The sequence below is a fragment of the Coregonus lavaretus genome, assembly GCF_964263955.1.
Source record: "Coregonus lavaretus genome assembly, chromosome: 12".
NCBI classification, from domain to species: Eukaryota; Metazoa; Chordata; class Actinopteri; order Salmoniformes; family Salmonidae; genus Coregonus; species Coregonus lavaretus.
The window spans coordinates 50,014,584-50,026,692 of NC_139999.1; the positions used below are offsets into that span (position 1 = coordinate 50,014,584).

Below are 12,109 nucleotides of genomic sequence, written 5' to 3' on the forward strand. Positions count from 1 at the left end.
TATGGCAACTGCTCGGCATCCAACTGTAAGGCTCTACAGAGGGTAGTGCTTACGGCCCAGTACATCACTGGGGCCAAGCGTCATGCCATCCAGGACCTATATACTAGGCAGTGTCAGAGGAAGGCCCAACATTTTTTCAAAGACTCCAGTCACCCAAGTCATAGACTGTTTTCTCTGCTACCGCACGGCAAGCGGTACCGGAGCGCCAAGTCTAGGTTCAAAAGGCTCCTTAACAGCTTCTACCCCCAAGCCATAAGACTGCTGAACAATTAATGAAATGGCCACCCGGACTATTTACATTGACACCCCCTCCCCCTTTGTTTTTACACTGCTGCTACTCACTGTTTATTATCTATGCATAGTCACTTTACCCCTACCTACATGTACAAATGACCTCGACTAACCTGTACCCCCACACATTGACTCGGTACCGGTACCCCCTGTATATAGCCTCGTATATTTATAATTTTTTACTTTAGTTTATTTAGTAAATATTTTCTTAACTCTTTGTTGAACTGCATTATTGGTTAAGGGCTTGTAAGCATTTCACGGTAAGGTCTACAACTGTTGTATTTAGGCACGTGACAAATAAAATGTGATTAGGCTATAGTTTACTACATTGCCTATAAATAAATATTGATCACCCGTATTTGTCTCCGTCTGAAAATTGTCCCACTCCGAAAAGGCTATAAAACATAGCTCAAGAGAAAGTGCAAATCTCTCCAACTCTGCTCTTACAAAATATGTCTATCCTATTGGCTGATATTGCCCAGTAATACTGATAGCCTAATATAATGGGCCACATGAGAATCTCTGGTAATTTAACCTAATTTAACCTAATATTGCCTATAGGGCTAAAAATTGCTGGGACCGTGGCTGGCAAGTGAGCTGCATCACATACGCCCTAAAATAACATTGCGGGACTGCAGTTGGGTTCGGGACCAGTTTTTGCGGGTAGGAGCAGGACAGAAAGCCAGCAGGTGTGATATGTAAAGCTGTGGGCGGGAGCAGGATGAATAAATCAGTCCTCTACCGGAAACCTCTGACTGTCCAGAGAGGAAGCTACACTGAGATCTTCTCTTGCCCTGTGGATTCCTTGCCCCATCTGCTCAAGTTGAAGAGGACCAAGACCGGGAACAGAGATCCAAACTAACAACTCCTCAGCAAAGTCCAGTATCTGAAGAGGAAGATTAGACGGAACAACAAGGTGGAAATGACGAAGAGGTGGAGTACTACAACCCTCAGTCTGCTCAGAAAGAGATCAGCTACCCGACAATCATCATTGTCCATGAAATCCCTTGAGCAAGAGTCAATCCTACTCCAGAAGATGACCACGCTGAGATGAATCCTGTCGAAGAGCTGACATACAAATCCCTAGGCAACCCCATACTCTTAGTTATGCATTCTATTCTAAATGGTTTAGACGAAGCTTTCTCCCAAGCCCTTGAGTTTACTCATCCCCCCCAACATAAGCCAGTTGACTCCTACGACTTAAGACGAGTAGTACATGAAGGGACGTATGCAGATTCTGAAAATATTTAACCCACACAATTTACACCAATGTAGAATTTGGTTTTTTCCTTAGTCAATACATTGTAATTCCCCTAGAGGGCACTATAGTATTGTATATGATCATAGAAACCACGCCAGTCAGATACCATCACGAGCTAGCAAGGGAGATTTACCACAGAGTTTAATTATATAGTGTTTTGAGTGATATTTCTTTTCAAGTTTTCAAGATGGTTTTGTTTCAAGACGGTGTGTTTGTCAAGAACAGTGTTTCAAGATTTATTTTTTTCAAAATCCATGTGGAAACTGGTGAGTTACGTAGCTTGTTTTCTACTACAGTAGCATGGCAACTGAGAAAAGCCATTGAGCTAGCATGTATTTGCTTCTTCAATTAATTGAATTCACACTTATTAATTGGATCAATCTTGGGTACAGATAAGAGCTTCAACGTGCACATGCACACTACCCGGGTAGTAGGTCTAGAAACTGAACAGATACACTGATACTTTCAATTTGGGACTGAGACCATTTTTACTGTGTTTTTATACTGTGTGTGTATTAATGAATTTGTGTCTATGTAATAAATGTGCTGTTTTTTTTCTTCTTCTTTTAAAACAACCCTTGTGCCTGTGTCAGATTCTCCTTTAGCGAACCTACAATAGATTCTATCCCAGACACTACTGCTCCTAGAGAATAGGGTTGTGTTATGTGTGTGAAGTTTCAAATGCATTCTGTCATTACTAAATCATGTGATAGGTATTTTAAACATTTCAACAACAACAAAAACACATTTGATTAATAAAATATTGAATCAGTCTTCCTCAAATGTAGGGGATAGTGATGCAATCTTTGCAAGAGGGAGGGAATCTGATTTCATTTGTTTTCTCAACTTGCGGGTCAGACACTTCATTCAGAATTAATGGAGTTAGCCCTGACTTAGCCTGCTCGGGAGCAGGTTAGTTCTGAAGAATTTGTTGCCATATAAATGTACCTGACTAAAAAGTGAACCACATTTGTATGACTGGTTATCTTGAGTTGAACTCAGTGTTGACCAAAGTTACCTCGCTAACTCCTTAAACATGATTCGTAGAATACCCCTCTGGTTGCGTATCAAAATTAGCTGGCTACCCATCAGGGGTGGTCCTGAACATAAACGTCAGTTTGATGTTTCTCTTGAGGAGAGCACTTTTCACCCCCTGCTGGTTACAGGACTCATGGTGGCAGGTGTGGAGGGTCCTGCTGTGTCCCCGTCCCCTTCCCTCTGGCCTGTCTCGACAGTGACAGGGGGATCCCAGATCCCTCTGCTAAAAACAGCCATCAGCGTGTTGATGTTTTACCGCAGGAATGCTGACAGGCAATATGTTGTGTGTATCATCACTCCAGAGGGGGAGGTGTGTGTTTTGTGGGTTCTCCTGCAGTCAGATGCAATAATTTGTATTTCAGCCTCTTGTTGCGCCATACCCTGCGTGGTTGTGTGTGTATATGTATGTGGGGTTTATTGGGCTAATTTGAGACTAGTCTGTTTGTGTATCTCACAGTTTGAGTAGTTCTCTACTGCAGCAGATGCCAGTCAGTGTGTGTGTGTGTGGGGGGGGGGGGCTGATAGTGTGTTAACTGTGTTTGTTCCCCACCTCCTGCTCTGCTGTGGGGTGTTAATCCTGATGGTTTGGCGGAATACCAGCTGGCTCTCCGAGGAGGTCTACAAAGATCTAAAGGAACAGAGCCTATTATTGTTTTCAGTTGAGAGTTATGTTAAAGGGAAGTATTAGCGAGGGAGGGAGAAGATATGAAATTGTGTCGAGAACCACAGTCCAGATGTCCTGTGTGTGTCTTCTCTCCCCATGCAGGGGCTGGGTGGGCAGGGTACTATCTAGTCGCTCCCCCATGACATGAGGGGAAGGAAGGAGAGGAAAAATAGGACGATGGAACCGTTGCACTGTGTATGCCCTCCCCTCACACGCAAAGTTGCAGAGTCCGGAGGGTCGACAGGGGTGTCGGACTGAGCGGCGCCATCTAATCTCAGGGGGAACGATGGAGGAAAAGAGGGAGAGAGAGGCTGAACACAGCAAGAAAAAGGGAAGGGCCTGAAGTCAGTCTGACCTAAACAGCTGTGGGGAGAGGGGGAGAGAGAGGGAGTGGGGGAATGAGAGGGGAAGAGTGTAGGGTTTGTGCAGCAGGCTGACAGAGGGGGAACAGCTAGTGAGAGGGTTGTAAGAGGAGAGGGGGAATGAGAGAGAGAAGGGTGTTTCATTGAAGGCCGAAAGGGGAGAAAGAGGGCAACCAGAGAAGAGTAAGAGGAGAGAGTGGAGGGTCTGTGCATGCTGGGAGGGAAGGGACAACAGCTAGCGAGGGAGAGAGAACGGTGTTGAAGTAAAAGGAGTGCGGAAGAGTGGACGTTTGTGTGTACAGGCTGACCGAAGAAAGAAGAGTGCAAAAACGGCAAGAGAGACGGCAGAAGGGTGCGAGAGAGCGGGCCCTGTGCTTGCTGAAAGAAGAGGGAGAGACGTGTGGAGACAGAAAGAGGGGTGGACTGAGTTAAGGTTGAGAGGGTTCCACTCCTGGCTGAGTAGAGAGTGAGAAAGATCAGCTTGGACAGGGGTGTGAGAGGGCTCACAGGGAGAAAAGGGAGAGGGGTTTTGGGGTGTCAAAGAAGCAAAGGAAGGACCTAGCTTCACTGTATCAGAGTGAAAAGGAGGAGGAAAGGAGAGTGGGTCCCTTTTGAAAAGACGAGTGGAGCCTGAGGAGTAAGAGAAGGAAAGCAGGTCCTTGGGATAACCGGATAACTAACTTGTGGATAAAATCTGAAAAAGGAGAAGAAGAGAGAACCACAGGATCTATGGGGTGCATTCACAGTACCCAGCGTTGTAGCGGAAAGAGACGCACTCCGGAACCTGAGGGATCCCCAAAAGTCCACCATATCCCCGTTGAAATTCTACAGCTGGCTGAGGTAGGCAACGCACTTGTTGAAATCTCTGTCTGCAACACTCTAAAAGTGTAACCCTTCTGCGGCTCAGTTGGTAGAGCATGGCACATACAACGTCAGGGTTGTGGCTTCAATTCACGCTGGGGCCACCCATCCAAAGATGTATGCATGCACTACTGTTAGTTGCTTTAGGCGGCTGCTAATTATATCACCTCAGGAGACAATATTTGGGGTATGAATAAAAAGTACAGAATCATGGTCAAACTTCATGTTCTCGATTGATTGTGCTGTGAGTGACTCGCCTACTGCTTTTTGGAGTTGTCTTGTGACCCATCACACCAATATGTCTAGCCAGGGCCCCAAGTCTCAGCCCATAAGGTGTCAACTGCAACCTACCCTATGGAAATGGGGCATGTTTATGGATAGTGTCATGATGTGAGGTATAACAGCAACACACTCTCAAACAGTTTGGATTGAAATTCAAATCATTGGTCTCAAAATCAGCTCCTGGAGGCTAGGTGTGTGTGCAATCATTTGTTTGTTCCAGCCCATGGATACCACACTTGATCTAACTTATCATGGTCCTCAATCAACACCCTGATTAGTTGAATCTGATAGTATTAGTGCTGGGCTGGAACAAAAGCATACAGTGCATTTGGAAAGTATTCAGATCCCTTCACTTTTTCAAAATTTTGCTACGTTACAGCCTATTTCTAAAATGGATTAAATAAATAAAAATCCTCATCAATCTACACACAATTCCCCATAATGACAAAACGAAAACAGGTTTTTAGAAATGTTTACTAATGTGTTACAATTAAAAACAAATACCTTATTTACATAAGTATTCAGACCCTTTGCTATGAGACTCGAAATTGAGCTCAGGTGCATCCTGTTTCCATTGATCATCCTTGAGATGTTTCTACAACTTGATTGGAGTCCACCTGTGGTAAATTCAGTTGATTGGACATGATTTGGAAAGAAACACACATCTAAGTTCCCACAGTTGACAGTGCATGTCAGAGCAGAACCCAAGCCATAAGGTTGAAGTAATTGTCCGTAGAGCTCCGAGACAGCATTGTGTCGAGGCACAGATCTGGGGAAGGGTACCAAAAAATTTCTGCAGCATTGAAGATCCCCAAGAACACAGTGGCCTCCATCATTCTTAAATGGAAGAAGTTTGGAAACTCCAAGACTCTTCCTAGAGCTGGCCACCCGGCCAAACTGAGCAATCGGGGGAGAAGGGCCTTGGTCAGGGAGGTGATCAAGAACCCGATGGTCACTCTGACAGAGCTCCAGAGTTCCTCTGTGGAGATGGGAGAACCTTCCAGAAGGACAACCTTCTCTGCAGCACTCCACCAATCAGGCCTTTATGGTAGAGTGGCCAGACGGAAGCCCGCTTGGAGTTTGCCAAAAGGCACCTAAAGGACTCTCAGACCATGAGAAACAACATTCTCTGGTCTGATGAAACCAAGATTGAACTCTTTGGCCTGAATGCCAAGCGTCACGTCTGGAGGAAACCAGGCACTGCTCATCACCTGGCCAATACCATCCCTACAGTGAAGCATGGTGGTGGCAGCATCATGCTGTGGGGATGTTTTTCAGCGGCAGGGACTGGGAGACTAGTCAGGATCGAGGGAAAGATGAACGGAGCAAAGTACAGAGATCCTTGATGAAAACCTGCTCCATAGCGCTCAGGACCTCAGACTTGGGCGAAGGTTCACCTTCCAACAGGTCAACGACCCTAAGCACACAGCCAATACAACGCAGGAGTGGCTTCGGGACAAGTCTCTGAATGTCCTTGAGTGGCCCATTCAGAGCCCGGTCTTGAACCCGATCAAACATCTCTGTAGAAACCTGACAATAGCTGTGCAGCGACACTCCTCATCCAACCTGACAGAGCTTGAGAGGATCTGCAGAGAATAATGGGAGAAACTCCCCAAATACAGGTGTGCCAAGCTTGTAGTGTCATACCGAAGAAGACTCAAGGCTGTAATCGCTGCCAAAGGTGCTTGAAAGTACTGAGTAAAGGGTCAGAATAGTTATGTAAATGTGATATTGTGTGTAGATTGATAAGGGGGAAAAAACGATTTAATCCATTTTAGAATAAGGCTATAACGTAACAAAATGTGGAAAAAGTGAAGGGGTCTGAATACTTTCCGAATGTACATACGCCTGTTGGCCTAACAAAAACCAGTTCTACACAGTAGACACTATGATCCTAGTTTGGCAGAGGTCTGGTGCGAGCTGCACATTCTACCTGGTCACTTCAATCATAGCCTCTGCCAAGTCCCGAACAACCGGATGTTCCAGTTTTCAGGGGAAATGGAAAGAGAGCCTGTGACGTGACTTCCGCTTTTGGACATTAACAATGGCGACACTCCATCTTAATTCCTCCACATTTACTGGATTGGTTGAACAGTGCAGAAGAGAACCTCCCCCGACAGTTTTTTTTCCCTTCTCGTCAAGACCAGTATGTAGGGGATATAGTTTCAGGCGTTTCTTTTACGCCTGGTAGTTAGATTACCTCAGTCAAAACATCCTATTTTTTGGTGGATAAAACCATGGATTTGTCAGACAGTAAATTGCATTATCCTTATGAATCCTGTAATAAAAGTGTCTGCCCTGCCACTGTGCCTGCCTGTTTCGCTGGGGCCTGCTGCTGTAATGAGCGAACCTCTCACACTCTCTCGCCACCCTCTTGCGCCCCTCGTGATTGTACAACATTTTAAAATGCAATTGCGGGGAAAGATTACAACTTTGGAAGCAACTACTTGTCCATATTAAAGAGAGGATGGTCTCAGCTTTCTGTAGGTATAATCTTTATTTCTCAACGATCAATAAGCTCAAAGCACACTGTTTTACAATCAAGATATTTGATATTGCTTTGAAATACGGAGCGCGAAAATGCGCATCGGCCATTGAGAGTGCACTAGGCCTCATTGCAATTTTTTTTAAAGACATTACATTTACTGTTAAATTTATACATGGCTACTAGCAGTATGTGTTGTATTTAGAGTTAGCGATCTAGCTAATGTTTTTTGATTTTCCACTTCCTCAGGTAGTGAATTAGCACCAATTTAATTAGGCCTATATATATATATATATCATATTGCACATAAAGATTAAGGCAAATTAATCTCAATTGAACAAAATACATCTGAACATTTATGTAGCCCTGTTATGACAGTAAAATATAACTAAAATTGCCTAATTGTCAACCCAAAATTCATGACAACCCTAGATTAGGTTGCATATCAAAATATATGTGATTCATGCATTTCTGCTTGGACATGTTAGATGTAAAAATGTATTTATTGAATACCATGTCAGTAGTCTATTACACTTCTTAATAAAGCATTGTAATTACTTTATAAGATGATTAGGCCTACTCTAATTGTTTCTATTGTGTGACGCTGTGCACATTTTTGGGGGGATTGCCACCAAATCATGGGCTGGTGCCACCAACTGAAAAAGTTAGTGGCACCAGTGCCCCCAGGGGAAAATGTTAGCCCTGCCGTGTTTAGTCAAAGGTATTCAAGTATCCCCGGCATTCGCCGCACACAATGTCACTAGTCCCATTTAGTTCACTGTCAGAAGGCGAGAAGGGGTCATATACTGGTCAGGATTAAAGAGGTCAAGTGAAGAGAGAGAGAGCGGGGGATGGTAGTTGGAGGTGATCGAAGGGTGTTAATCATGTCTGTTCTAGTCTGTTCCCCGGTGGTCAAAGTTTAAGAGGAATTGGTGTCCGTTACTCTCCTATGCGTCGCGTGGTCTGCGTGTCTGATATAGCCGTATTTAGGAGCGGCCACATTGCAACATGGCTCCAGTGGGTCTTTACTAGTCTGTTCCAAAAATGTGAACTGCATGTATGTACGATTTCACGCCGGGGAGGGCTTGACATGATCAAGGCCTATGTCATAAATCATAATTCAATCATTGAATTTGATTGTGTGTGAGTGCTGTTATATTGTTTTGGTTTTTGTGATAGCAGTACAGTGAAACTACTATGGTATGAGGGTATGGCTGTGACAGTTGACGAGCTCAACTGTGTGCTGTTAATACTTGTATCAATACCTGGCCGATGCTCTACAGCCCTCAAATTCAAATCTGGACCTCGATGCCAGTTCAACTGTTTTTTAAATTTATTCTTCCCCTCTAATCAGGGACTGATTTAGACTTGGGACAACATGTGGGTACAGTTAATTATCAGATAGAACAGAAAAACAGCAGTACTCCGGACCTCATAGGGTAGGATTTGATTACCCCTGCCCTAGAGAAAGAAACATTGGCATGCAATGCATTTGTTGTGTTTGTATGTCGTATAATGTGTAATTTTGTTGGGCAAAGTTGACATTGCATTACTCCAAACCCCAGGTATTGCATTGTGTCCAATGCACATTGCTCTCTTGAATGACATTGCCATTCTTTTTGGGTGCCATGCGTATTTAACCCAAGCCAAAAATAGGGTGCTTGTTGACTAGGTCGATTCACACGCGCATGTGTTCCTGTACCTATTCTGGGAGTTTCATGGCTCTTTTAGAGGTGACACTCTTCTGCTCATGGAATGTGGGGATATAAATACACATCGTGGAGCATACCTCGGGTTTCCCACCTGCTCCCGTCCCTTCTGTGTGTGTGAGTGTGTTACCCAAAGCCAAGACCCATACTTCAGCATGTCGTCAGCAACAGGCTGTCACTGAGAACACACACACACTTTTTGGAAAGGGGTGTCTCTGTGGTAGTGTATTTGGAGAGGTTTATGTAGGTCTATGTGTGCAAGTGGTGTGTGACTACAGTGTAGCGTAGTATGTGTGCTGCAGTGTGTGTGTGTGCATGCAAGAATAAATATCCAAGTGCATGTGTTAGAGGGAGAGAGTTAGAGGGAGATAGTTAGAGGGAGAGAGTTAGAGGAGGGAGAGAGTTAGAGGGAGAGAGTTGGAGGGAGAGAGTTAGAGGAAGAGAGTTAGAGGGAGAGAGTTGGAGGGAGAGAGTTAGAGGAGGGAGAGAGTTAGAGGAGGGAGAGAGTTAGAGGAGGGAGAGAGTTAGAGGAGGGAGAGAGTTAGAGGAGGGAGAGAGTTAGAGGGAGAGAGTTAGAGGGAGAGAGTTAGAGGGAGAGAGTTATAGGAGGGAGAGAGTTATAGGAGGGAGAGAGTTATAGGAGGGAGAGAGTTATAGGAGGGAGAGAGTTATAGGAGGGAGAGAGTTAGAGGAGGGAGAGAGTTAGAGGGAGAGAGTTAGAGGGAGAGAGTTATAGGAGGGAGAGAGTTATAGGAGGGAGAGAGTTATAGGAGGGAGAGAGTTATAGGAGGGAGAGAGTTATAGGAGGGAGAGAGTTATAGGAGGGAGAGAGTTATAGGAGGGAGAGAGTTAGAGGAGGGAGAGAGTTAGAGGGAGAGAGTTGGAGGGAGAGAGTTAGAGGAAAAGAGTTAGAGGGAGAGAGTTGGAGGGAGAGAGTTGGAGGGAGAGAGTTAGAGGGAGAGAGTTATAGGAGGGAGAGAGTTAGAGGGAGAGAGTTATAGGAGGGAGAGAGTTATAGGAGGGAGAGAGTTAGAGGGAGAGAGTTAGAGGAGGGAGAGAGTTAGAGGAGGGAGAGAGTTGGAGGAGGGAGAGAGTTAGAGGGAGAGAGTTATAGGAGGGAGAGAGTTAGAGGAGGGAGAGAGTTAGAGGGAGAGAGTTAGAGGGAGAGAGTTGGAGGGAGAGAGTTGGAGGGAGAGAGTTGGAGGGAGAGAGTTAGAGGGAGAGAGTTAGAGGGAGAGAGTTATAGGAGGGAGAGAGTTATAGGAGGGAGAGAGTTATAGGAGGGAGAGAGTTATAGGAGGGAGAGAGTTAGAGGGAGAGAGTTATAGGAGGGAGAGAGTTATAGGAGGGAGAGAGTTATAGGAGGGAGAGAGTTATAGGAGGGAGAGAGTTAGAGGAGGGAGAGAGTTAGAGGGAGAGAGTTGGAGGGAGAGAGTTGGAGGGAGAGAGTTGGAGGGAGAGAGTTAGAGGAAGAGAGTTGGAGGGAGAGAGTTAGAGGGAGAGAGTTATAGGAGGGAGAGAGTTAGAGGAGGGAGAGAGTTGGAGGGAGAGAGTTAGGAGGGAGAGAGTTAGAGGAGGGAGAGAGTTGGAGGAGGGAGAGAGTTAGAGGAGGGAGAGAGTTATAGGAGGGAGAGAGTTAGAGGAGGGAGAGAGTTAGAGGAGGGAGAGAGTTAGAGGAGGATGCTGGCTTACCGTTCACACACCAAAAAAGCACATCTACCAGAAGGTAATAATGAAATCCACTATGTATGAATCACTGGCACTGGCTGCTCCTCTCCCATCTCCATATTAGAGGCTGAGTGCTTTGGGGCTGTAATGGTTGGAGATTCCTTGGGAATGAGCTAGCCTTTGGCTGGAGCATGACAAAAGGGGTGGGGTGCTCAAATCCAGTAATTTCACAAATAGTCATGCAAGTCTACCGGGACAACTGGGGTGTAGAGTTCCTATAGAAAGTATTCACACCCCTTCACTTTTTCCACATTTTGTTGTGTTACAAGGTGGGCTTAAAATTGATTTGTCTTTTTATGTCAACGATCTACACAAAATACTCTGTAAAAGTGGAAAAATAAACACTAATATCTTGATTGCATAAATATTCAAACGCACTTCATTGACACTACCACACAAAACCCTCACATATTCACACTACACACTACATACAGACCGACACAATACAAACATACATATATACACACACGTTTACACTCCACATTGCTACTAGTGCTGTGTTCTTTATTTTACTCTGATTATTATCGATCCTGATGCCTAGTCACTTTACTCTGCCTTCATGTACAGTACATATCTACCTCAAATACCTCGTACCTCTGCACATTGATCTGGTACTGGTGCTCCCTGTATATAGCTACATTCTTGTGTATTTTATTTGATTCCTCTTGTGTTACTATTTTATTTTTAAACTCTGCATTGTTGCGAAGGGCTCGTAGGCAATCATTTCACTGTAAAGTCTACACCAGTTGTATTCGGCGCATGTGACAAATACGATTTGATTTGAACCACCTTTACTAAAGGCCCATAATCGTATTCCTTTGCGGGGGATTCAAGACATCTTCCTCATGCAAATAGTGAAATTAATCAAGATAATTGAAAAATATGAATACTATGAGAGAGAAAGGAGTATTCTCTACATTTGTTTGGTATGCAATGTGCCTTTTATGGTTCTCATGTTGGAGACTGAGCTGCTCTTCTCCTTTCTCACCACTAGGTGCGGCTATTGTCTAATATTTTGTACTCGTAGACGTGAAGAACAGTGACATGACGTGCAAAGGTGATAGTGTGAAGAATTTATCGTATTTTTTATGTTTTTAATATTTACACCTAATGAATGTGGTAACATTATTCACATTAAACTACTTCAGCATGTAGATATAGATGTAGGTTTATCTGAACCGATCAAGCAAGAGTTTTTGGCCACTCTGGCCAATAGATTCACTCAAGTCTGTAAAATAAAAAATCCTCTGGGGTTTTGTTGTGGCTTTGACTCCGCCTACGTCGGTAAAAGATCTGAAAGACCCCAGAGGATGCGTAATGGTAAGAAGTATATTTGACGTCATTAATGATATGAATAATGTGCACAGGTTTTAAAAGGTGACCAAATCCCGAGATGAGTAAGGTAAGAGGACTTGTATTGTAATCACC

General features: G+C 44.4%; 1 protein-coding gene across 1 annotated transcript in view; it reads left to right on the top strand.

The window, feature by feature from the left end:
- Positions 1–4,345: 4,345 nt before the first annotated feature.
- LOC311138942 (tensin-2-like) overlaps positions 4,346–12,109 on the top strand; it is a gene marked incomplete at both ends in the record, with an annotated part of 79,143 nt that continues 71,379 nt past the window's right edge. The window contains 1 exon segment of the mRNA XM_084173754.1: positions 4,346–4,456. Within this exon segment, the coding sequence (XP_084029880.1) occupies positions 4,346–4,456 (111 nt within the window).